We start from the raw sequence: 26307 nt of genomic DNA on the forward strand, positions 1-26307 counted from the left end.
CGCCGCGTATCCCCGCCCGCTCGTCGGTCGGAGCGCGGCTGGCGGCGCGGTGGCGGCTCGGCACGGCGGCGGCCGGGCGCAGGCGGCCGGGCGGAGCAGCAGACTGCGCCGAAGCCGCCCCAGGCGCAGGGCTCACTGCGGCGGAGAACGCCGGACTCATCGGGGCCCGCGGCCACCCGCGCCTTTCAATGGGCAGCTCGCACTTGCTCAACAAGGGCCTGCCGCTCGGTAAGGCCGCGCGCGCGCGCATTTCCGGCTGCGGGCGGGGGGGCGGGGGCGGGGCGGCCGGGCGCGCGCGGCGCTGGCTTTGTGTACGAGTGCGCGTGCGTGGTCGGTGAGCGCGCTGGGAGGGGGAAGGGGGGGCCCGGTGTGGCCACGGGGAGGGGCGCATGCGCGAACTTCTGCACTTGAGTGCGCGTCCCTATAGTCCCCTGCCCGCCGGCGACCCGTGCAGGTGACAAAGGGGCCTGTGGTGCTACGACCCAGGCTGTGACCTAGCTGGACCTGCCTTCCTGGCTCGCGGCCCCGCGAGGTTCCTTCCCCGTGGGTACCCGGCTGGCACTGAGGTGTTCCCGGAGTGACGAGCCTGTGGATCCCCCCTGGGCCTCGGGTTGGCGGATCCGGGAGCGGGCAGTTCTCTAGAGGTGGCACTGAGGGAACATGGAGGGCATACGCGCCCATCACGGCTCTAGGTGACTTAGTGATGCTCAGCTTGGCCCCTGGCCTTGGACCATATAAGTTTTTTATTCATTTGTGAAAGTCCTTAAACCACAGGGGTTCTGCCAATGGAGGGCAGTCCTTCCTTGGTGGTGCTCGCTGGCCGCGCAGCCTGGCGCACGCGCAGTGGGGCCGACCCCACCTTCGGGCGGGGCGGCCCAGAGGTTGCGGAGCCCAGAGGAGCTGTTGCCCACCATCCAAGCACCCCATGGTATCCCTCTCTTTGGCTCTTCTCCCTTACTAATGAAAGGGTCTGGACCCATCTCTGCCCTCACAAGGACACTGCCCTCTTCCTCATAGCCTGAAAGACAGTAGAGGAAGAATCCTTGCAGTGTGTGCTGCCAGCAGGAAATACGGAACTGTAGGCAGGAGGGAGGCGCCCTGTGGTGGCCTACTGCACCTCTTATCAGACAAGGCCAAGTCGCAGATCCTGTGGGCCTGTTTCAGGGTGTGACAGGGTAAGGGCCTCCAGGCCTGCCTCCATCCTGGGCTGGTGGTGGGTACTCCTCCCCCAAGGAGGTGTACTGCACCATTTCAGAGCTGTCACTCCCTGGAGGTGTGTGTGTATGGGTCTGTGTTTGTGGGAAACTTTTCTGCACCCAAAATCGTAGGATTGTAAGCCAGAATTTCCCGTGGATGGGGAGGGTAGGCCTAGCCCATTGCCTTCCAGAAATCAGGAAGACAGCCTTCATCCTGGTCTTGCTTGTCAAACCTTTTCTGGCCCAGGGCCTTGACCCTTGTCCTGATGAGTTTGGGATTGGCCAGGACAAATTTGCCTCCTAGGAAGGAAAAGGGACGTTTAGTTGGTATTCAGAAAGGTGGGCCTTGTGAGCCAGGGTGTCAGTAAGGTGACACCGAGTGGTTTTTCCCCAGGTAGTATGTGTGTCCTCACTGTTTCTGCTCTGTCATTTCCAGAATCAGAGTGTGTGTGCCCATTAGGAACAGGAGTGTGCAGGATGCCACCTAGTGTAGTTGGCATGCAGGGCCTCAGGCCCAATGCTTGAGAGTGGGGCCAACATCTTGAGTCCTGGGGCAACATGATCTTTGGAAGATTGATGTCTGTGGACATGACTATGAGCCCTGACTCATGTGTGATCTCTCTGCGTTTCATCTGCAACATGGGGTAACAGCTGTGGGATGTGCCAAGTTCAGGGACAGCCTCGTGGGTAGTGTGGGGTGATACTGTTCTCCGGAACTGTGTGTTTCCTTGTCTTACTATTTAGGCTGGCAGCTGTGGTTTGAGGCTGCCCTTCCTCTGCTCTGGAGCTTGCTCAGGCATGGTCCTGCTGTGTGTGTCCGCTGGCATCCACAGATGTCTTAGGGCACCGTGCCATGCTAGTTGTACGTAATGTGGATTGGAGGACTTGGTGGGGCCTCAGTGATATCCTGTTCTTGCTCTGACCTCTTACCTCTCTTCTGTCACCTGTGGCCTGTAGTTGAGTTTCAGCTGTGTGCTTAGCTTCTCTCCAGATGGTCCCCAGGCTCAGAGAGGTCCAGTGCCCCCCCCCCCCCAGGGTTTCAGGTAGGATCAGGTCTTTGGCCCCCAGCTCTTTCCTGCCTGCCTTTTGAACTAGAGTGGTGCGTGCCCTGCAGTGTGACCTGGCAAGAGGCTTCTGTGAACATTCATCTTGAGAACTACGTACTCTTGGGGCAGAGCCGACCATGTTACCTGGTGGCCCTGTGGCTCCTTGGCATGGCGTGTGAAGCGGAAATGTCCTGAGTCTCTGCTCCATGGCAGTACCTTTACACTAGTTTTCATCCTGCTGGTGGCAGGAAAGGACTTGGCCTGCGTGGTGCTGGGTAGGGTGGCCTGCCTCTGGGTCCTGGGGTGTAAGCTGCTGCATAAGAGAAGTAGCAGCGTATGTTGGGTTGGTTGTGTGTCCAGCATGAAAGCGTATGTTGGGTTGGTTGTGTGTCCAGCCACTTGAAAGTCTACCAGCACCAGTGTCTGCATCTATATCCTCACAGTCCTGTGGGGTAGACACACGCAGTCTCCGTAGTCTCTGAGCAGTCCTGCAGCAGCTGCAGCACCTTCTCCCTCAGGCGCTGAGGTCCATGGCCACAGACACGCACCGTCCTTCCAGAGCCCTTCTGTGGACTGGGGTGGCACCTTCAGAAGACATGACCATTTCCTATAAAGTTTTATAGTATGGCCTCTTGTCAGCCTTGCCTGACTTACCTGCTGTGAAGTCCTTGGTCTTTTCATGACCTCTAGTTAGCATCAGACCTGTGTTCTATAGGCAGTGTAGGAGCTTGAAGAATTTTAGACAGGGCTGCACTGCCTGCGTGATTCAAGGAAAAGAAAATCTACCAGGCTTGGAGTGATATTGTATGGGCCAGGAGTGTAGGTTTTGTAGCCCACAGGAAGGCCTAGATAGTGGGGACCCAGAAAGATCTCTACCCCTCCCAGGCATTGCTGTCCCTTCTGTTAGTTCTCTATGGCTGTGGTGCTCTTCCTGCCACTGTCTCCAGTGGAGATACACACAGGGCTGCTTTGTCCAGAGACAAGTCTCCAGCGGAGCCTTCTTTAGGTCTCATGACTTCTGTGTCCTCTACAAAGTCAGACGTCCCTACAGCACTGGAAGGATAAGAAGGACACGGAGGGAGGCAGCCCTAATAATCTGGAACATCACACACGGCCCATGCTCTTCCAGTGAGGATAGTGTTCCCAACTGACTTTGAAATGGGCAGGTGTTCTCAGGGGTCAAGACCTGCAGTATCTGTTGTAACACACACAGGCAGACAGACACACAGACACACAAAATTGACCAATGTTACTGAAAATGAATAATTTTGGTGGCAAGGTGGCAAATCCATGCCTCTTATCATGGTTTCTATTTTGTGCCTCCCTGATGTGTGGTGTAAGTCACAGCTGGCTGTGAGCACTCCTGTTTCTCACAGTCACCTTCCCTCCGAGCCATCCCATTGTTTTACCCTTGCCTTTGGCAGTGCCTTTGGCATGCTGCTCTTACTTTCCAGGGCTCTGTTCTTGCCAGACAGTAGGCACTTCCAGCGTCTGCCTCCACCTGATCTGAGTGGCCAGGCTCTGTCCTCTGGCCTTCAGAATTGGGTAGGGACCAGCCCATAGGACAGCTTTGTTCCCAGAGAGGGCTGCTGGGGAGTAGAGCTGGCCTTGTACCCCAGAAGAATCTGTGCCTAGAGGTAGGAGGAGACTCTGCCCCTCCCCTCGTTGCTGCAGAATCCCTTCCCAGAGTACCTTTAAAGAGGATGGGGGTGTGCTGGGTGGTGGTGGCACACGCCTTTAATTCCAGCCCTTGGGAGGCAGAGGCAGGCGGGGCTTAGTGAGTTCAAGTCCAGCCTGGTCTACAAGAGTTAGTTCCAGGACAGATAGGGCTGTTACACAGAGAAATCCTGTCTGGGGAAGGGGGAGCAGAGAGGATGGGGTGGCTGAAGGATAGGAGGGATCTGATCCTAGTTGAGAAGTGCTGGCCATTCCGGGAGGATTTTTGTTGGTTAGTTCTTTGAGACATGGTCCCTGAGCCCCCATGGCTCAGATGGCTGCTGCTTTTGCTATTGCAGATGACAGTGGCTCATGCAAGGGACAAACACTCCTTGCCACAAATCTGTCAGAGCTCCCAGCATTATGACTTCAGGTCCTTTGCTTCTGCAGTGGCACCTTAGCGCCCTCTACTGGGAAAGGCTATCATGGCACCGACTAAGGGAAAGATTGGGCCTGTGGCAGGTGCCTGGCACTGGCAGGACTGTGACTCAAGGGCATTGTTGCTGCTTTACTGACTGGTTCCGCATTGTCTGTGCTGCTCCTCAAGGCTGGGCTCTTCTGGAAACCAGCACTGGGCACGGGTGCTGGGAACTCACAAGAGAGCTGGGGCAAAAGTTTGTGAGCCTTCTGGAAGGAGCTATTCCCCAAATACACTGGGTGCTGGGTTCTGAAGCCCCAATCTGCCTTGGATTGTGGCCACGTGTGGGCTTTCTGGATGAGCTTCCAGAGTCTGGGCTGACAAGTGCTCTTGTCTCTTGTGATGTTGAAGGGCGTCAAGGCCAGGCTCTATCCTAGCCAGCCTGATGTCCACCTAAGCTGAGGGTTGGTCCCTGTGTGGATGCTAGGGCCAGGGGCCAGGGCTTGGGCTGCTTAGTGACACACTTCAGAGGTTGGGCTTTTGTGCTCACCTGTAATACCCTAAGTTTCTGGGCTACAGGCCTGCCATTATGAGTTTGGGTGTCATGGCCTACATTTCCAGAGCGTCTGGGCAGCACTTGCAGGTGAATCATTCCTGGTGCAGGGACACTTGGAGCAGGGACATACAGGAAGTTGGGTAGAGTGCTAGAAAGCCAGCACCTGGCAAGCTTGCCTGAAAGCCTTGTTAAAAGATCCATGTTGGGACATGGTTAGAACAGCCTCGAGTATTAGGAAATGTAAACATAAAGGAGAGCTTCCCAGGAAAGCTGGTAGCCCCTCTCTGCAGTTTCAAGCTCCTGTACCTGATGTTGGCTGCTTTTACCTTCCACTGTGGAGAATGGGCTGAGCAGAAGTCTGTTGGGGCAGCCAACTGCAGTGCAGTTCCTAGGTCCACATAGATGACTTGGGGGCTTGCCCCAGCCTGGAATCACGAACTCAGAGTGAGAGCCTTGCTGTCCAGTTGGTCTTCTGCAGCTGCAGCTGCACAGAGCTAAGGATGTAGCGTACAGCTTCACTCCATGGAGTTTCCTGGAGTCTGAGTTTTAGCCGGCCGTTGATGGCATTTTAACTTGTCTCTTGTGTTTGATTTTTAGTAAGACTTTGAACCCGACGCAGGCTTCAGTGGCTGCTGTGGAGCAGAAGCCTGAGAGCTTTGGTTGGAGACAATAAGACGTGGGATGAGGCTCCGTGACAGAACGCGGTTCGGCCTGGGGATTCTGAAGACAAAAAGCTTTGGACAGGCGAATTCATGGTCGTGGAAACCCTGCCCCAATTAAGCAATGTCAGGTTGGTAGGGGTTGCCAAGTGAAGCCATCTCTGCAAAGGAACTACAGGAGGGACATGGGCTGCACTGCCATAAGCTAGGCAGGCTGACCTACGTCTGAGGACTATGGGATGCCTGAAGAATGTGCTTGGTGTTTGCAGGCTGCCTTGGTCAGCGGTCCTCAGCTGCTGTGCTAGGGGTTGGCTTCTGTCAGAAAGTGTCCTGAGGGTAAGGAAGTGGGTGCTGAAGCCAGGTCTTCCCTGAAGGAGCTTGAGGGTCGATTCTGAGGTTGTGCATGTCCCGATGCAGACCTGAGATCCTGAGGTAGGCTCAGCAGGGGTTTCTTGTCTTTTCTGTCTTATGTCTGGGAAAGGCTCTTAAGTGAGTTCAGCCCTGGACTAGTATTCCTGTGTAGCAGGGGTCCAGTTTCTAGATCTGTCTGCCTCTTGCATGGGTTTGTCTGGGAGGAGCCTAGCTGGAGCAGCTCTGTGAATGAAGAGGGGGCACCGGTGACAAGCCCACTGGATTTTAGAGGGCTTGCTCTTCTGTCCTCCCACATGAATCTTTGGGTATCATACCCATCTTTTAGACCCAAGTCTAGCCACACCCACATTTGTAGGTCCTCCCTAAGGAGTTGTTTATAGGTGAAAGAGTAGAGTTTCCATCAGCTGAGCGGGTCCTCGATGAGGTATAGACTTCCTAGGCAGTAGGTTCAGGCTGTGTTCTGAGGACTTGCTTTGTAGCCTTAGAGGATTTGTGGACATGGGCATTGCTCACCGTATTCTTACAGAATGTGGTGTTCAGGCTGGGGGATGAGAAAGGGAGTGTTTATCAACACTTCTCAAATAGCAGTAAGTCCATCACCTCTACAGAAAGTAATACTTTCATTTGAGAAAAGCCACTTTGCAAGTCCAAGTTGAAGGACAGGTGAATTGTTGCTGTTTGTCCGCCACTGCTGTCTGGTGACGGGTAGCTAAGGATGTGATCCATAGGGGTCAAGGAAGGGAGTATGCAAATGCCAAGTCTGTGACCTTGAAGTCTGGGTTCATCAGGTCTTTTCCTTTTACTGCTTATGAAGTCATAGAAAGGTAGAGCTGTCTTTTTATATGCACATTGATACTGGGGAAGGGCTGTGTATAGCAACACCTCTGTTCCTCAGCTGGTGTCCTTGGGCTTAATGTTGTCTAGAAGGCAACTCCATTATTTCTTGGCGGTCAGTGAGACCGGTGTCACAGCCCAGGTATCCAGTTCTAGGCCTGGAAACCTGCAGAGTGATTGTCCACTAGCCCTGCTGTACATGGATGTGACAGTTCCTAGGACATTGCCTTTCTGTGACGTGGGCTCTCCGAGGCACGTCGTTGGCACTGGCAGCTTGGGGCAGCCTCTGCACCTGGAGGCAGGAAGAGTGACTGTGAACTCTGTAGGCTGCTGCTCGCCAGCAGCTGTTGCAGGGCTGCTTCTGGCCTGCTCAGTGGGAGACTGGATGGTGACATATTTCTTGTCCTCCACTCCCGACTGTGCCTTCTCCATGGTCCATTCTCCTGGCCAACTCTTTAGGAGGCCCTGGGGCCAGACAAGACCCTGCCTGGTGCTGCGTGCTACTGTGGAGCTGCCTTTGGTCACCATGAGGTGTCTGCTGCCCTGCCCAAGGTGGCCAGACAGTACCTGGGACTACTGTGTCGGCTGTGTACCTGTGAAGCCCCTGGAACTGCACTTGGCCCCAAGTGGGGTCTAGTCTAGGGTGTGTTGGGAGCAAGCAGATGCCGTATCTGTGAAGGCTTTGGTGTAACTAGGAAACAAACTCAGGGCCTTACACCCACTGGGCAAGTGCTCTTCTGAGTTGCACTCTAGGCCTAAGGTTCTTTCTCACTTTGATCTGGGAGGTGGGCTCTACAGTGGGGTAGCCTTTTTTACTGTCACAGATTTTTGGCCTTTGAAATCTATCACTAGGAATGATATCAGGTTGGGTCACATGCTAAAATCCCTGTGGTTTCTCTCTGGGGTTCTGGGGTTCTGGGCAGTCACAAATAGTGACTTTAAGCAACAAAAAGTGACCAGGCTCTTTTCCAAATCCCATCCTTTTGTGACCTGTACATTTCTGTGTTGACAAGATAGCCTATGGCTCCCAGTTCTGTTGTTCCCCACAGCCCCACTAGGGTCTGCAAGGATCTCAGGTCGTGTGCTCTTGAGGGATTGATGGTCTGAGTCCACTCAGTCATCAGTAAGCTATCACAAACTCCATTTCCTTCTTCACAGTGTTAATTTGCATTTTACAAAGTCCCATGTAACCAGATGCTAAGTACAGCAAGTTCTCAGGGCTGATCTCTTCAGCTCTAGTGGGTAGCACAGTCCTCAGGTCACAGATTAGAGCTGCTGAGGGCATTAAGTGGTCTGCTCCTTTCTTGCAGGCGTCCGACCTCCCATCATGAATGGGCCCATGCACCCCCGGCCCTTGGTGGCGTTGCTGGATGGCCGGGACTGCACAGTGGAGATGCCTATCCTGAAGGATGTGGCCACAGTGGCCTTCTGTGATGCACAGTCTACACAGGAGATCCATGAAAAGGTAGGGTCACAAATTGGCCAAGTTTCATTGGGGAGTAGGGGGTACTCCAGAGCATGGGCCTTGCCACCTCAGGCTGCAGTCCGAGTCAGCACACAACACTTGTCATGCTCCTGGGCCTCTGGCCACACTAGGTCTAAGTACCACCTAGTCTTGTGTGACCTGTCACTGTGCCTGGCCTTGTCAGACGGTAGAGATGGGCTTACTCTGTATTTTCTTGGTTTCTTACATCACACCCAGTTCATTAGAAGAAGTGGAACTATGGGCTTCTGCCAGTGATTATGCTGGATGCTCCCTGCAATACAGAAAGTCACAATATCTTTATCCACAGTACCTGCCTAGAGCTTGTTGTCGGGTGTTAGTAGCTCTAAGCAGCTTCTGTGATTGATGTTTACTTACTTCAGTTGAGTTCCTCTGTTACCTGGAGTATGCTCACCTGGTTTCTGCTTGTGTCCTAGCCAAGTCAGACTTCACACTGGAGACAGCTTGAAAAGCATTTTTTGCAGCAAACCTAAAATGCCTTCAGGGGTAGAACCAGTCAGGGATTTTGCCACGAGGGACCTGGCATCTGCTCTTGTAGATGGTCTGGTTGACTAGCCTGGAGATTTGCTCCCCTGGGAGGAGTGGTGAGCTCTGCTCTCGGTGGCACCATGGCCTCAAAAGGTGGGCCTGTTGGCCCATTGCAGGTATTGTCTCAGACCCAGAGGGTAGTGACACCCATATCTGAACGAATCTTCACCTAGCTTAGTACCCAGCCTTGTAAGCGTGCCAGGCATGGCATTAGCATACAGTGGACTTACAGCCCTGCTCCTCAGTGGCTACAGAGTCATCTGGGACAGTCCTTCCAGCCTGGCCTCAGTGTGTGTCTGTAGTCTTTGGGAACTTGTCACTTCCACACAGATACTCAGATACAAGGAGGCAAGGTTGAGAGCTTCTCATCAGCAGGAGCCTTAGTCTGATTGTGGGGTGGGCTGCCTTCAGCTAGGAGACAGTGCCATAGTGAGGGTCTTGTAGTAGGTATGGGGGAGCAATAGAAAAAACAGAGGACATAATAGTAGGCAGGAAGAGATCAGAAGACCTGATTCTGATGTGTTGTGAGGAGAGTGGGGAATGGGAGGAGAATGGAGCGAGGAGTGGGCAAGTTACCAGAACCTAGAACTCAGAGGGAAGGAGCGAGGAGTGGGCAAGTTACCAGAGCCTAGAACTCAGAGGGAAGGAGCGAGGAGTGGGCAAGCTACCAGAACCTAGAACTCAGAGAGAAGGAGCGAGGAGTGGGCAAGTTACCAGAACCTAGAACTCAGAGAGAAGGAGCGAGGAGTGGGCAAGTTACCAGAACCTAGAACTCAGAGGGAAGGAGCGAGGAGTGGGCAAGTTACCAGAACCTAGAACTCAGAGAGAAGGAGAGAGGAGTGGGCAAGTTACCAGAACCTAGAACTCAGAAGGAGCGAGGAGTGGGCAAGTTACCAGAACCTAGAACTCAGAGGGAAGGAGCGAGGAGTGGGCAAGTTAACAGAACCTAGAACTCAGAGGGAAGGAGCGAGGAGTGGGCAAGTTAACAGAACCTAGAACTCAGAGAGAAGGAGCGAGGAGTGGGCAAGTTACCAGAACCTAGAACTCAGAGAGAAGGAGTGAGGAGTGGGCAAGTTACCAGAACCTAGAACTCAGAGAGAAGGAGCGAGGAGTGCGCAAGTTACCAGAACCTAGAACTCAGAGAGAAGGAGCGAGGAGTGGGCAAGTTACCAGAACCTAGAACTCAGAGAGAAGGAGTGAGGAGTGGGCAAGTTACCAGAACCTAGAACTCAGAGGGAAGGAGCGAGGAGTGGGCAAGTTACCAGAACCTAGAACTCAGAGGGAAGGAGCGAGGAGTGGGCAAGTTACCAGAACCTAGAACTCAGAGGGAAGGAGCGAGGAGTGGGCAAGTTACCAGAACCTAGAACTCAGAGGGAAGGAGCGAGGAGTGGGCAAGTTACCAGAACCTAGAACTCAGAGAGAAGGAGCGAGGAGTGGGCAAGTTACCAGAACCTAGAACTCAGAGGGAAGGAGCGAGGAGTGGGCAAGTTACCAGAACCTAGAACTCAGAGGGAAGGAGCGAGGAGTGGGCAAGTTACCAGAACCTAGAACTCAGAGAGAAGGAGCGAGGAGTGCGCAAGTTACCAGAACCTAGAACTCAGAAGGAGTGAGGAGTGGGCAAGTTACCAGAACCTAGAACTCAGAGGGAAGGAGCGAGGAGTGGGCAAGTTACCAGAACCTAGAACTCAGAGGGAAGGAGCGAGGAGTGGGCAAGTTAACAGAACCTAGAACTCAGAAGGAACTAGATGCCAATGGTGGAAGATTTCCCCTGAACAGTAGGAAACAGTATGTCAGTGAGGCACAACCCTGGCAGTTTGTGCACTCTGTATTGTTACACAACCTTTCATCGTTCTACCAGCCATGCTTGGGCTTAGTCCTCGCAGACATGACATGCGTTCTCACTGTCATCTCTACCTGAAGGTATGGCAGCTTGATTCACAGTAGCCCAAACTGGGCAATCACCCAGTGCCCTTGGGTGATACAGCTGTGCAGATTGTATCCTACCTCAGATCCTGCCTGGCTCAGGAATGGGATGACCCACAGGCACACAGCACCTTGGGCGCATATCACTGAGGGAAGTCACCTTCCCTTTTTCTGCTGGCTGGAAATTGGAGATGATGGCTGAAGCCTTGGGTAGGTACCGTGTACCATAAGAGGGAAGCCATATACTGGGAATGGCACAGTCAGAAGACAGGGATCATGTGCCCAAATGGCTATGAAGATGTAACCAAACATATGGGACACCTGTCTCTAGGTGTGGAGAGGAAGTAACTGTCTTACATATCACTGCTACGTGGGAATTGTCCTTTCAGAACAAGAAGTCGTCACAACTGGCTGTGTGTGTCACTGTCTAAATTGCAGATGAGAATGTTACACTAGCAAGGAAGAACGCGATGAAGAAAACTTCCCAGAGACCCTGGCTCTTCTGCCATGGATCCAGGAGGACTCTGAGAGGGGCTAGGAGATGCCCACTAGGTGTGGGAAAGTCACTTGTGGCAGGAATTTCAGAACACCCCTGGCTGGGTGCTGTACAATTTCTCAGGCAAATGACCTTCAGCCCAGGGCTGCATGTGCCGAGGAGGAACCCAGGGGCACTGCTCCCAGCATGTGCCGAGTGAGGACTTAGGGCAGCAGGAAGTCCCCACTGGAGATGGGAGAATGACGCTTCATGACTCATGGGTGCAGAATATCCCAGGCCAGAGGACGGCCCCTTACAATTAAGATGTACAAGGAGCAAGTGGGCAGAAGTGTGGCCAGCAGGCTGCTAATGCACTGACCTTGGGCTCGTGTTGCAGACACACCTGGAACCAGGACAAAGGTTGAAAGGAGGGGGTTTCACTGTGTGCAGGAGTCCATTGCCATGGGTCAACAGGTCCCCCTTTGAGAGTATGCTGAGATTCTGAGACCCATTGTTAGTGCCTTGATGGGACAGAGCAGAAGACCCAGGGATGTGTGTGGCCTTCAGGTATATGGACAAAGTGCTGGTAAACCAGTTAAAGGCTGGGATGGTGTTCCGGTTGGTAGAGCGGAGGGGGTTCTTTTCTTACACACAAAAGACATACTGCTTTAGAAAGGAGTCTGGGCATGCTCAAATGACTCAGGAAAGTAAACTGTGGGAAAATTTCAGTGAGGTCAAGTGGGCACTACTCCTTGTGCCCTGGCCCCAGGGTACATGTAAGACCTTCAGGCCTTCCCAGTCAGCAGGAAAAGGAAATCTTTGCAGAAAGCTGGTCAGAGAAGAACTGTTTATATAAACCACTTCAGCAAGCCTCTCTGTGGCCCCTGAAAACCCACAGTTCACCACCAGGTGGCCAGGTGATCAATCACTGGCACAGTAGAAAGCCTGGATACCACTTCCCTCTGTGGAGAAGAACAGCTGCAAAGCTACCTGGTGTCTGTGGAGTTGGATAGTGTGCAGAGGTTTCAGCCAGTGTCTGCTCTGCCTGTATGTGCCTTACGTCAGCAGAAAAATGTCAGGCATGATGGTGAGGTGGGAGGAGCTACAGTGTCACATGGTAGCTGTTCTGTGCACACCAGGCGATAAAACCATCCAGTGTTTTCTCAGAGGGAGGTTAGCACTGTTGCCCTGACCACGAAACCTCACTGCGGTTGGAGTGTGAGCTCCATTCAGAACGTGCTACCACTGGTACACTCATGGCCCGTTTGCACCAGTCACTATGCCTGCCATGAACATCTAGGGCCCATGTCGTTCCGGGTCTGGTATTGAGGACCCCAAGTACCCTAGAGTCAGGTCACTAACGTGGTCACACAGCTGGTGAATAGAGACATGTGAGTGGCTGCTTGCAGAGAGGACTCTTGGAGACAGGCCTAGCAGCAGCCTTCCCAGACTTCCCTGGAAACACTAAAGGGAGTGTTGGAGAGGGACGGGGTTGGGGGTAGACCTGTGGCCAACAGAACAGCTGTTGGTGGTGACCGGGGCTGTAGAACTCTGTCTGGTTCACCCACTACCTAGCAAGCCCACTCCTAGTATGCTTTTGTTCTGCAGCCAAGTAACTTCAAACCAAGATAACAAACAAACAAATAAAAAAACTCAAACAAACAAAAGAAAAAAACATGAAAAAATTTCACAGAGAAACATAGGTAGATTGTACCCAGGAAGGCAAATTCAAGCACAAGCAGTGGATGGACAGTAGGCTGTGGTTTATTTGTAGAAAGCTCAGTGGTGACATGAGGAAGTCCGTTGGCAGTTGAACAACAGGGTCTGAGCCTCAGAAGACCCTCCACTTGTAGGAACTTAGCTCAAGGACATAAGCACACTGGCTTCTGGAAGACTTAGTGCTGGCGACAGTCAGTGCAGTGAAAGGTCAGATGCTTTGATCTCTCCCTTCTCTGTTGGCACATTTGCGGTACATTGAAAACATGCTTTTGAAAGACATTACTCTCATGTTTAAGTGCTAAGGGTAAGAAACCAGTTGGCTGTTCACATACACATGTTGACATACAACATAGGCCTGTAGGCTATGGTTCTGTCCTGTCCACAACCAACCCTTTTCAAACATAGTGAGGACCCGTGTTAAATCTGTCCCTAACTACAGACTCATTCTAATACTACCCTGAGGTCTGTCACTTCTGGTCTGCACTGCTATACCTGCCATGGGCCTCAGCAAACAGTCGTTTGTATGGGGTTGGTCCCTATGTCCCCCAGCCTCACCTGTTCTACCCAGCTGTTCAGTCCTCCTGTCCTCATGATTGTCCATCTGAAGTCCATATGGCAAAATGCTGTCAAGGACTCCCCTAAATCTCCTCACTCCCCACTCCCTGTGCTGTCAGCTGCCCATTCCCCATTCACTCTTTCCCACTTGGGCTCTCCATGACTTTCCACTGGCAAATGGGTACCCATTTTTTCCACACATGTCTAAGTAGTATATGTGACCCTGATTCCCTCAAAACTAAGGGCATCCATCAGTTCTGGCCCTGAGCGTGTGTACTCTTGAGGCCGCTCGGCCCAGCATTCCAGACTAACCATCTTCCCTCAGCATCTGGTTGTTTCTTCTTCATGTACTTTAGATGGCCCCTGGGCCCAAAATGAGTGGAAAGGCTACTATCTCCGCCCTTGTGGCTGTTTGTGACAGGCGAAGGCCTTTCTGCCTCAGTGACAGTTGTCTGCATGCTGGGTCATGCATCTGGCTATGGAGCTTGTGTAGCTATGATAAAAGGAGGCTGCATCAGCCTTTGCATGTGGAGCAGTCTCCACCCCAGGAAGATACCCTGGCTCCACAGCCAACCAGATCAGCAGGAAGTACCAGTGTAAAAGAGGACAGGTAGTAGAGTTGCTCACAGGATGTGGTGCCCTCTTAGAGGCTGGCCCTGCCCACTCCCAGTCAACAAATGCCTCTGGATATGTTTGTTACTTGGGTCCTCTGTACTCCGTAGAGACTGGTGTGGAGTGGGCTCCATAGTTTTGGTCATGGAGGCTGGTTGCTTGCAGGTGCTGCTGCTAGTCTTTGCCCTTGGACACTACCCACAGCCTCTGCTGAGGCTCTGCTGTAGCATGCTGCTGTCTGAGACAATTGAGAGAACACAGCTGCCCCTGCATTGTGCTCCCCGTCTCTTCCCTTGTTCCCTCTGCCTCCCATGCCTCTCATTTGGAGGCTGGCTGCTCAGCCTTTTTGGGTACATTTGGTGGTCCCTAGGAGCTTAGTAAGCAGCCTGTTTTCCCTCAATGCAGGTACTGAATGAGGCTGTGGGCGCCCTGATGTACCACACCATCACACTGACCAGAGAAGATCTGGAGAAATTCAAAGCTCTCAGAATCATCGTCCGAATTGGCAGCGGGTTTGACAACATTGACATCAAGTCAGCTGGGGATCTAGGTAGGAGCTCTGAAGTCCCCGTTTCCACTGACCAAGATGTCTCACTTAACCTTCAGGCTCTATTGGGCAATCAGTAGAGCCAGGACTGCTCCTTGAATTGAAGGTGATTTGGGCTGTGGGTAGTGCAGGCTGTGGTGGGCAGCACAGGATGCGGCTGCGACTCCCTGTGCTGTCACCAGCCTACCAGGCCCTTGGGATTGGGTTGAAACAGGGCCAGTCAGGGAGTCATTGCTGTCTTCCTAAGATAGCAGAAAATGGAATGCGTTCTGAAACCATGCAGGTATACATATGAAGCAATGTGGGCTCAAAGTGGACACTTGTACACAAGTCTATTTATATTGAAACAGCATAACCATACTTTGCCATTCTAGAGTAGCTTGTGTTCTGTGCTAGTGGCCCACTGACAAAGCAAGGCTGCCCTCTACAGTGTGCTGTGACATCATTCTGCTGCTCTGCCCCTTACAGCTGCAGAGGAGGCAGGAGCTAACCTGTCCGAGAACCACAGGGCAACTGAGGACTGCAGTAGTATGGTGGGAAAGTCAGTCTTGTTCTGTTGGCTCATGTTGTCCTGGAAAGCCACAGGGGCTGAAACCTTGGTGACTGGTCTGCCCCTTCCTGGACAAGGTCCCACTGTAGTCCCTAGAATTCACAGGCTCCTCTTTTCAGCTAGGGATGGCCTAATGGTGGGCCAAGTTTGGTTCCTTTAGACCCAGCTGTGGAAAGTGGGACAGGTCTTACCATCTATACCTTCTTGGGGGATCAGTTTTGTTTCTGTATCTCAAGGCTACATGCTATTGCTCCCTGAATCCTTGTTTTATTTCAAGGGAGTCATTTCTGGAGGGTGCATGGGTCCTGTCTTGATTCCTCTTTGTGGTGTCAGATACCTTTAATTTATAGGATAGTTTCCAAAACAATTCTGTCCTCACACTTCAGTGGGAAGTATGGGCAGAAGCATGCTGCTGGGATGGGAAGTAGAGTTGGAACTAAGGCCACTGTGGAGGATCAGCTCACGGCTGGGATGATGGGGTCCTCCTTGGGGACAAGGGCTAAGGGCAGCCCAAGGCAGCATAGACCATCAGTTTAGTGCCTGGACATGGGCCCTTGGGTAAATTGGGAGACCATGGCTAGGGGAGAGAAAGCTTCATCTGACTTGCTCCCAGGACAGTAAGAATCGTGGAGCCATGTAGCCAGGGCATGCTTGGCCTGGGAAGCCCCAGGGAACTGGAAGGTGTTATTTGTGTAGTGTCAATAGGGAGGGGCCAGCCAGCTCCAGGATGTACCTTGGCTCTGGCCCTTTGCTAGTAGAGCCATGGCTGCTCAGGAAGGTTCTGTGTCCCATGATCCAGATGGGGAAGAATTGGGCATTAGTAGCATTGGCTTCTTTTCAACCACCTGCCTGCCCAGATAACTCAGGCTGGAAATGATCAAGACAGCATTTGCCTGTCCCCTGTCCTGTTTGCTTGGTAGCTGCCACATCAGTGTTCTGCAAGAGTAGGTGTAAGTGGAGACTGCTTGTTCATTCCCAGCTGCCCAGACCCGAAATAATTACACAGAAACTGTATTAATTACAACACTACTTGGACAATTGCTAAGGCTTCTTATTAACTAACTCTTAAATCTTAAATTAACCCATTACTATTATTTTATATTTTACCATGAGGGTTGTGGTTTACCGGTAAGGTTCAGGGGCGTCAGTCTTCTTTGGCAGCTACATGGCATTTCCCTTACTCTGCCTTCTTTCTTCCAACATTCAGTTTGGTTTTCCTGCCTAGCTCTATTCTGCCATGCCACAGGCCAAAGCAGCTTCTTTATTAACCAGTGATAATAAAACATTGACAGCATACAGAGGGGAATCCCATACATCATGCAGGACAGCCCAATGACATGTAGTCTCCTAGGTGGTTGTGGGGCATGTTTTCTGACATGTTACTGCTGAAGCACCACCCTGAGGGTATGCTCTGACGGCAGCACCTCTGACTGTGGATGACAGGAGGCTGTGGGCCTAGAACATGTGCCTTCACATATCTTGTAGGCATCGCAGTGTGCAATGTGCCTGCAGCATCTGTGGAAGAGACAGCAGACTCCACCCTGTGCCACATCCTGAACCTGTACCGACGAACTACCTGGCTGCATCAAGCACTTCGGGAAGGCACTCGGGTCCAGAGTGTAGAGCAGATTCGAGAGGTGGCTTCAGGAGCTGCCAGGATCCGTGGAGAGACCTTGGGCATCATTGGACTAGGTGCGTGGCCACTGTGACTCAGCACAAATAGTCTTTGCCCATCTGCCACCCTCCTACTCCATAAAGACCCTTGACTTGCTGGCTGTGTTGAGGGCATAGGATAATTAGTCCTGGGCAGGGCTAGAGAAACTAGTCTGTGTCTTTCACAGGCGTCTCCTCACATCCATGGAGATCAGGTAAGAGCACAAGTGAACATCACACATTGGTGATAACATGTGCCACATGTGGATCCAACAGACATGGTGTCCACATGGACACAGATACGTGCAACCTCTATACAAACATGGTTACATACACACTCATTCCCCACAGCTCTGGAGTAGCCTGTTTCTGCCCTGCTAAGATAGTAGTTGGTTCCTATGCTCCCTGGCTTGTTCTCACAGCCATCACCTTTTTGTGGATATCTGTCTATTATATGTACCACAGAGATGGCAAAGTAAGTTGTGCTAGAGTTCCACCTTTGAGAGCTCTCTTGTCACCCTTGCCTACTCTTGGTTGACCCTGGCTGCGCTGTACTCCTGCCTCAACCCTACTGCCAGCAGCAAGAGATGGGAAGTGTGTGTAGGTCACCTCAGTTCCAGGAGGCGGGCCTGGGATATGGTTGTTGGTGTCCTAATGGACATGCACAGCAGGGCTATTTGGTGCTCTATGACATTGTATGCCACCACCCCCCCCATCCGGTGTATAGGACAAGATAGCACCTCCTACCTCAGGGTCCTAGCGCCAAGATGTGTTGAAGGATGGAAGAAAGATAAGCATGGGGGGAGTGAGGGGGTGAAGGGTGTCACTGGGCAGGTCTGGGTGGTCAGGGCACCCCCACCCTCAGGTCTTGTCCTCCAGCAGTCTGTTTGGTCTTTCCTTATTAGAGTGGCTCTGCCTCTGCTTTTGTCACTCGTGTTTGGGGACTGAGCCATGTGTCCCTTTTGTACCCTGTTTGTCCAGTGTATCACATGTCTGCCACTGACTACCTGGCCTACACTGCTGTCCTCTCTGCTATGTCTAGTTGTTCCCTGTAGCCAGCCCAGAGCTCCCTAGAGCTTAGGATACATGGATGGTAACATGTATCCCATATGGATAATGTAGATTACAGAGAGAGACAGGGCTATACATGTGAGCATACTTGTGTATGAGTGTACAGTCTAACAAGCAAGGAAGGTGAATTTTGTCCCCTTGGGGTACAACAAGGGCTCCTGAGTTATTGCACCCTCTACCTTAAGGACCTCCTATTTGTATGTACTTGCTGTCTACCCACTACAGAACAGGTCTGAGGCTAGCTTCCACACATTGTGGCCTCCCTCTAGAAGGGAGATGGGTATGTGCCCCTAGTGAACCTGTATCTCTGCTCTTCTCTTCTACAACTTGTTGAGTCTACCTCTGTGTGGAATATGGTAGTGAGTTCTTGGCTCATCAGTGAGGGTGCACAGGCAATGTGGGCTGTAACTTTTGCTTTTATAATGAACATGCCAACTACTTTCCTATGGCTGTTGGCCTCTCCATCCATAGGCTTCTGCCTCTCTCCTTCTTGTCCTCTTACAACTGAAACAAAATTTACTCCTTTCACAGAGTATGGAATGTATTTCTGTGTGGGACAGCCCTGTACTGTTTCCAGCTAGCCCTTCCTGCCTGCTGTCTTTGCTCTCCCTCTGGCACAGCTTGCTAGGTTCCTCAGTCCAGCTGAAATGAACCCACAGGGCAGGACTCTGGGTCTGTGCTCCTTTGCTTCTGCACACGTCTGTCCTGCTCAGGACTCTTACTGTTGAGTAGGATTCTGTTGATCTGTTTAGACAACTGCTGTGAGCAAGTTTAGACAAGTCTCTTTGTGCATGGGACTCTTTTCTTTGATTTAAGCAGAAGTGAAGTGACTTTACAGAGCTGGCGGAAGGCCACCACGGCATTCTTCAAGCAGGTGTGTGGCTTTGGCACTTGTCAGCTGGCTAACTGGAGTTCTGTAATGTCAGCAAGTGCTGCCCCTTGTGTTTTACTTGCACCTCTCCGACAGCTAAAGTGTCTGAGTGCCTTTCTTGCCGGAATGCCTGGCCGTTAGAGAACCTTTCGCCTGTGTTCTGAAGTATGGTGCCCGTCATGTTCTCTTTGGTTTGTCTTGGTGTGGATCTGCAAGATTCCATCTGTGTTCTATCTCAGGGCCTTGTCAGACAAGTATATTGACACCCTGGTGCCCACTTAGTATCTGTGGTGAGGACAGATTCTGGTTCTGAAGAAATCCAGTTTATTACTTGTAAGTTGTTTCCTGTGTCTTAAGTAGTCTCTGTCTGCTTCAGCTTTTAGCCAAAAGAAAAGCATGAGGAGTCTGCTTTCTAGAAGCTTCATAGTTCGGATTTTACAGGTCTCAGACCACCTGGATCATACACTTTGCTCAGTGCTGAGTATACTATGCCAGAAACATAGGCAAATAAGTTTGTGTCTTTCCACAGTAACAATAAATTCTCAGGGCTCAGTGGTTTTAGTGGCAACAATTTGCCACATAATTCTCCCTCCATAATCTGGCTAAGGTGAATACAGGATTTTTTTGTTTGTTTGGTTTTTGTTTTGCGAGACAGTGTTTCTTTGTGTAGCACTGGCTGTTCTGTAACTCACTTTGTAGACCAGGCTGGTCTTGAACTCACTGAAATGCGCCTGCCGCTGTCCCCTGAGTGCTGGGATTAAAGTCATGTGGCACAACTGCCCAGCTTGTCACTCTTTTTTTTTTTAATTTATTTTACATACCAACCAGTTTCCCCTCCCTCCTCACTTCCTGTCCCCTCCCCTTTTCCATCTACCCCTGTCCCCATCTGCTCCTCCTCCATCTCCATTCAGAAAGGAACAAGATTCCCATGGGCTTGCACAAAGCATGGCGCATCAAGTTGAGGCAGGACCAAGACTGTCCCTGTGGGTCGAGGTGGGGCCAGGTAACCCAGCATGGGGAACAGGTTACCAAAAACCAGCTAAGCACCTGGAGAGGTCCTGCTCTCACTGTGAGAAGCCTTTCCGAGAGACCAAACTACACATGCAGAGGGCTTATGTCAGTTTCATGCAGGCTCCCTGACTGTTGGTCCAGCTGGACTCACTCAGTCTTAGAAGTAGAAGCTCTCAGCAAGGACAGCCTACATCTCTTGGCAGTTTGCTCCTGGTGGTTTTCTTTGGCTTCCTTTACTCTTTTGGCTAAAAGGTTTGCACATTCTTCAGTCTCCTCGTTTTTCTTAGTGAGCTGGTTTTTTAGAGCCATGTGTTGGTGTTTGTGTTGCAGGACACATGGAGTAACAAGATGCTGAGCTACTTCTTTGTTTCGTTGCTCTCTAAAAATATTATGGCAGATGTCTTAGTTACTTTTCTATGGCTGTGACAAAACACCATGACCAAGGCAACTTGTAAGATGAAGTCTTTAATTTGAAGGCTCATGGTTCTAGGAGGTTGCGTCCATGACCATTACGGTAAGGAACATGGTAACAGGCAGGCAGACATAGTGCTAGAGAAGTAGCTGAGAGCTTACATTTGATCCATAAGCACAAGGCAGAGAGAGAGAGAGAGAGAGAGAGAGAGAGAGAGAGAGAGAGAGAGAGAGAGAGAGAGAGAGAGAGAGAGAGAGAGAATGAGAACACAGCTAGGTATGAGCATGAAAGCTGGGAGTGGTGTGGACTTTTGAAATCTCAAAGCCCCACCATCAGTGATATATCTCCTCCAACAAGGCCACACCTCCTAACCCTTCCCAAACAGTTCTACCAACTAGGGACCAATTCAAATACATGAGCCTATGGGAGCCATCATTCAAACCACCATAGCAGATCTCATCTTCTTTAGAGAGATTGAAAAGTTTTGGATTTTAGCTCTTTTGCTTCCTAACTTCCAAGTAGTATCTGTCAGTTCAGAAATACCCTCCTCTCCTCTCCTCCCCTCCCCTCTCCTCCCCTCCCCTTCTCTCTGTCTTTTTTATAATAATCAAGTTGAGAATGCTCCAATTGGCATCCACAGTGTATCCTTGAACAAAGTTGCGTTTCCTCTTTCCAATTCTCTTTGGTCTATAACAGTGTCCCTTACTCAGTAGCAGGCACACATTGCTGTGGGTCAAGAGACCTTACTCTTTGGTGCAACCTTGTTTGTCATTCATTTCTTTTCTTTTCCTTTTTTTGGTGATGGTGTTGCAAGACAGTGTTTCTCTGTGATGTTCTGGCTGTCCAGGAACTTGCTCTATAGACCAGGTTGACCCTGAACTCAGAGGTCTGCCTGCCTCTGCCTCCCGAATGCCAGGACTAAAGGCGTGCACCACCACACCTAGCCAGGTCATTCACTTCTGATAGTTCTTCTTTAGAATCAGCTCACTGGTTTGTGTTTTGTTTAGTCCTTGAGTGTTTTGGGACACTGGCCTCTGAAAATCACACACATGTCCTCAAGACATACATCACGCTATTATTTCATGTTTTGATTTCTCTTAGCAGTGTTCTGTAGTGATCAATACATAACATTCGCACAGAGCTTGTTCAGCTTGTTAATGTACTTCCCCCATGCTGGTGGTAGAACCTAGGCATCACCCCTCTGACCAGGTGTTTGGTATGACGACTGTTATAATTTATGTGTTCTAATTCCCTGTGGTGTTCAGAAACACACTTGGTCTTTGCACTTCCCAGAATTCTGGTTTGCAGGTTCTCTGGGCATTTCCCAGCACCCTGCTCTCTCCTTTAGCATGTTTCACTTGCTCCCACTCTTTGTTCTTGTCCTTTTGGCATTAGTGATGACCAGTGCTTTATAGGCTAGACCACAGTGGGGTAGAGCTCCGTCCTTTATTGTGGTCTGTATGGTTATCTGGCCTGTTAATGTTATCATACAGCTTTCTCTAACTAAACGTTGTTATGGCACATCTTTTCTCCACTTTCCCAAACTCAGTTGTGCCTTTTGTTCTTTAAAAGGCTTTCTAAAAATTCAGTTTCCCTTCTGCTTTCATTAGGGTCATTTCTGTTGGCCATTGTTCTGTCTTTGGTGTCAGACCTTCTGATGGGCTCTTTACTGCAGGTACAGCTTTTCCAGTTCAAAATGTGTGTCCAGGTCTTTTGTAGAGGACACTTTCTCTGCTGGAGTTCATTGTCCTCTCAAATTTATCACATGTGCCTATGACACATGTTCTCAGCAGCGATCGGAAGTCCTTCCAGCTAATCCCACCATCTGGGTTGTCTGTGGATCTACTTGTTTTTCTTTATTCTGTTATAATTTCTGTGGTACTCTCTTTAAAGTTGTGCCCATGTCCTGCCAGTATGTCTGACTCCTCAATGCTCTTTTCCTGGCAGGTATTGATGGATGCTGCAGGAGAGACTATGTCCCTAGCATTCTCCTACTGGCAGCCTGTGCTGTCTGTGCTCTCTCTGTATCCAGCATCAGTTGATGTCTGCATTCCATGACCCTTAGGCTGTGGCTCCCATTCCAGAGCCAGGCCTGCCTCAGAAGGCATAGGGTGTACATCTGTGGAGTTGTGCCAGAAAGGTGGCAGATGTACCATGTGCAGTGTACCTCTTTATTGCTAGGTTCTTGGGTTTTTTTTTTCCTTTCAAGATTTATTTCTATTAGTGTGTGTGTGTGTGTATGTGTAGGGGGTATGTTCATGTGAGTGCAGGTGCCTACAGAGGCCAGAGGTTGGAGTTAAAGGTGGTCCTGAGCTCCTGACATGGATGTTGAGAACAGAGCTCAGCTCCTCTGCAAGAGCAGCAGGCCCTCCTAACCGCTGGGCCATCCCATCAGTCCTGTGCTGCTAGAGTCAATGGTATATGAATCTCTAGGAAGAGTGTTGTCCAGAATGGTCCCCACATATACGGTTTGTGATCAGAATTGAGATTCCAAGGACGTCTGATAAGTGACCCAGTGACCAAGGGAGGGGACCAATCTGATTATGTATTGGCTTTCCAGAGCAGTGAGTAGAACTGATCAATGGCAGGCTGCTGGAGAGTGGCAGCTAGCTCCCATCCCTTGATTGTGGTGCTTGGGAGCAGGCACCTTGGCTGAGTGTTTGTGATGGAGGCCTCAGGGATCTGGTAAAACTTTGGCAGACTGGCAAAGTTGTGTTTGAGGCCCTTGAATCCCGGCTGTGAGGCGGCTTCAAGGCCTCAGGATGCATGTCTCACTTCATCTTGACTCTGTAGGTCGTGTGGGCCAGGCGGTGGCACTGCGGGCAAAGGCTTTTGGCTTCAACGTCCTCTTCTATGACCCTTACCTATCCGATGGCATCGAGCGGGCCCTGGGGCTGCAGCGTGTGAGCACACTGCAGGACCTGCTCTTCCACAGTGACTGCGTGACCCTTCACTGCGGCCTCAATGAGCACAACCACCACCTCATCAATGACTTCACTGTCAAGCAGGTGCGCTGCGGCGTCCTCCACCCTCCTCCCTTCTCCTCCAGAGCGATGTTGTCCCTTCCTTACAGTGTGGCTCCCACTCTTCCCTCAGGATGTACCCCTTCTTCCCCAGAAGGCAGTGAACCTTTGGTCAAGACAGTAACAGCATTAGATACCTGGGTCTGTCTTATTCCATTGATAGTCCAGAGTGTACCTGCTGGTACCACTACCCACCCTGGCCCAGACTCTCTCCCAGAACTGATCTGTAGTAGGCCAGCTCCAGGTGGGTGGGAAGTGAGATTTGCTGTGGGTATGCCACTCCAGTGAGGAGCTCCAATGTCATTCACTCACATGGTCGTCTGTCTGTCTTCTCAGATGAGACAAGGAGCCTTCCTGGTGAACACGGCCCGTGGTGGCCTGGTGGATGAGAAGGCTCTGGCCCAGGCCCTGAAGGAAGGGCGGATCCGTGGCGCAGCGCTGGACGTGCATGAATCAGAGCCCTTCAGGTGCCCCCTGAGCCCCAAGATGGACTATGCCCACCAGCCTGCTGATTAGGATTTGGAGGCTGTCCTTCAGCTCTGGCCTTTTGCTGGCTGGGTTAGGGGAGGGTTTACTCTCTGTTCTCAGGTGGGAACAAGAACCTCAAGATTCTATCTCACCTTGGCCACAGTTATGGGGTAGGCTTAGGACTTGACTTGGTTCTCAATTTGTCTCTTGATGTCTGTGATGGTCCCATAGCCACCAACCTCTGGAGACCATGGGGCCTGGGCTAATTTGGCTTAGCATGTAGTCTTTAGTCCTGTTGGGGCAGACTTTCTGGGGCTCCAGCAGTTGACAAAGCCTATCTTGGGGTAACCAATTGAGTGATTAGCCATTGGAAGAGCTAGCAGTCTGTGTCTGAGAGCCCACAGTCCTAGGGTTTGTTCTGCTGGGCAGGGCTGTGTAATACCCCATCATGGCTCCTCCCCTAAGGCTTGGAAGACCCTCTACCCTTATTGTTAAGACCTTGGGGTAGGTTTGAAAGTCCTGCAGCTCCACATTCACAGATGCCTGGGATCAGGTCAGGGGCCCTCAGATCTCAGGACTGGCTACCTTCTGCACCTCCCCAGACATGGGTGCTCAGACCTCTCTGACTGGGTATGTGCTGTCCTCAGCTTTAGCCAGGGACCCTTAAAGGATGCACCCAACCTCATCTGCACCCCTCATGCTGCATGGTACAGTGAGCAGGCCTCCATTGAGATGCGAGAGGAGGCAGCCCGGGAAATCCGGCGAGCCATTACAGGTGGGTGGCTTTGCTCTCAGACTGACAAGTCTGTTTTATGCCAATTCAGGGGAGGTGGCACTTGGTTGTCTCTTACTGGGCATCCCTTGGGGTGAAGTTGGGTAGCACATATATCATTTTTATACATGAAGACCTGCCAGGCTGCGTGCTGTCAGCTGCTTGTGAGCTGAGGGCACATGTGCAAGGCTGGGGTCTCCAAGTTGGGAGCTGAGTTGTTAGGTGGACAGAGCCCTGTGGTGTTCACAGGGAGTAATCCAGGGCTCTGGGGAGAAGGGTGACTGTGTGCCTGCCTTCTGGCCTCTGCAGAGGCAGCTTTTAACCCAAATTGCTGTCGTCTCTCTCTGGTGTACCTCCCAACCTCCCAGGCCGGATCCCAGATAGCTTGAAAAACTGTGTCAACAAGGACCACCTGACAGCTGCCACCCACTGGGCCAGCATGGACCCTGCTGTGGTGCACCCTGAACTCAATGGGGCTGCCTACAGGTGAGCAGGCAGGGGCAGAGGACAGCCTCCAGGACAGTGAGGCTTAAACCTGGATCTTGGCTGTAGGTAATGTAGTGGGCTGTGATATGGCTGGGGATACCCTTATGTAGGCCCCTGTGACTGGAGAGGATTGAGCTGGATGGTGCAGTCCACTTCCCTGAGCTTTTTGGAAGGACTTAGGAACCTCCTAGACAGGAGTACTGGGCAGAACTATTGTTGGGGCAGAGAATAGTAAGGAGACAGGGAATGGGGCTTGGGGAAGACTTCGTAAGTGAGAAGCCAGGTAGGGATACTGCCCAGCACTCACCAAGTGTTCACTGTTCCCAATCTTTCTGGACCTCAGGGGTCACTGATGCCCCATGCAAAAAGGGCTGTGTGTAGCTGGTGGGTGCTCCATAGATGACCTCACATGTCTGCCCTCCTCTCCCAGCAGGTACCCTCCAGGTGTGGTGAGTGTGGCCCCTACTGGCATCCCAGCTGCTGTGGAAGGTATTGTTCCCAGCGCCATGTCCCTGTCCCACGGCCTCCCGCCCGTGGCCCACCCACCGCACGCTCCTTCTCCTGGCCAGACTGTCAAGCCTGAGGCGGATAGAGACCATACGAGTGACCAGTTGTAGCCTGTGAGGAGCTCTCCAGCCTTGGCGCCTGGTGGAGGGCGCCGCGTGCCCTTGGACCCAAGTGTGCAGAGGTGGCATCCAGTGTGGGCCTTGGCGCTCCAGAGACTGACCCGGGCGTGCACCAGGCGGGGCAAGAGGAAGCACGTCCCCAAGTCGATTGTAGTTGTCCCGTCCTGTGGGCTGGCTCACTGTCCTGTGTCCTTTGCGTTCCTCGTTAAGCAAAAGAAGTTAGTAGCTAATTCTATCACGAATGTTCTTGTCTGTGTACAGTTTTTAGAACATTACAAAGGATTTGTTTGCTTAGCTGTCCACAAAAAGAAAACCTGAGGGAGCATTCAGCAAGTCAGTTTGAGATTATTTTTCCTTTTCTACGTTGGAACGTGCCCGGAATGTGGCCGTCGGCACACTTCTCAGGACAATGAATCCTTCCCGTTTTTCTTTTTATGCCACACAGTGCATTGTTTTTCTACCTGCTTGTCTTATTTTTAGAATAATTTAGAAAAACAACAAAAGCTGTTCTTCCTAATTTTGGCATGAACCCCTTTGTTCCAAATGAAGACGGCATCGCGAGTGGCTCAGAGGAGTGTTTGCAGTGCCCAGTGTGCTCAGGACCATCCGTGTCTGTCCTGGGTAGGCAGGGGTTGCAGACCCTTGCCTGCGTGGTGCCGTCCTGCTGATGTGGTAGGCTAGCAATATTTTGGTTAAAATCATGTTTGTGACTGTAACCATTTGTATGAATTATTTTAAAGAAATAAAGACCCCAGAAAGAGCAA

At 51.5% G+C, this 26307-nt stretch overlaps 1 protein-coding gene across 4 annotated transcripts; it reads left to right on the top strand.

Annotated features, from left to right (window-relative positions):
• Ctbp1 (C-terminal binding protein 1) lies at positions 1–26307 on the top strand. 4 transcript variants are annotated; one of them, XM_075943988.1, is made up of 10 exons: positions 72–228; positions 5470–5662; positions 8048–8202; positions 14459–14603; positions 16636–16842; positions 22962–23176; positions 23528–23658; positions 24307–24434; positions 24800–24917; positions 25348–26307. In XM_075943988.1, exons 2-10 carry the CDS (start codon positions 5656–5658, stop codon positions 25532–25534), a joined length of 1293 nt encoding a protein of 430 aa, XP_075800103.1. In that variant the 5' UTR covers positions 72–228; positions 5470–5655; the 3' UTR covers positions 25535–26307. The 4 variants fall into 4 exon arrangements, with proteins under 4 accessions (XP_075800105.1, XP_075800102.1, XP_075800103.1 ...); XM_075943990.1 differs by lacking the exon at positions 5470–5662 and having other exon boundaries at positions 1–228; XM_075943987.1 differs by lacking the exon at positions 5470–5662 and having other exon boundaries at positions 53–228; positions 25351–26307.

Source organism: Microtus pennsylvanicus, chromosome 12, assembly GCF_037038515.1.
Source record: "Microtus pennsylvanicus isolate mMicPen1 chromosome 12, mMicPen1.hap1, whole genome shotgun sequence".
In the NCBI taxonomy this organism is placed as follows: Eukaryota; Metazoa; Chordata; class Mammalia; order Rodentia; family Cricetidae; genus Microtus; species Microtus pennsylvanicus.

Excerpts from the sequence above, each read along its gene's own strand:
- Ctbp1 (XM_075943990.1), top strand. The coding sequence starts at position 189 with ATGGGCAGCTCGCACTTGCTCAACAAGGGCCTGCCGCTCG. Across the intron at positions 14,604-16,635 it reads CAAGTCAGCTGGGGATCTAG|GCATCGCAGTGTGCAATGTG; the intron begins GTAGGAGCTCTG and ends CATATCTTGTAG. Across the intron at positions 24,435-24,799 it reads AATCCGGCGAGCCATTACAG|GCCGGATCCCAGATAGCTTG; the intron begins GTGGGTGGCTTT and ends CCAACCTCCCAG.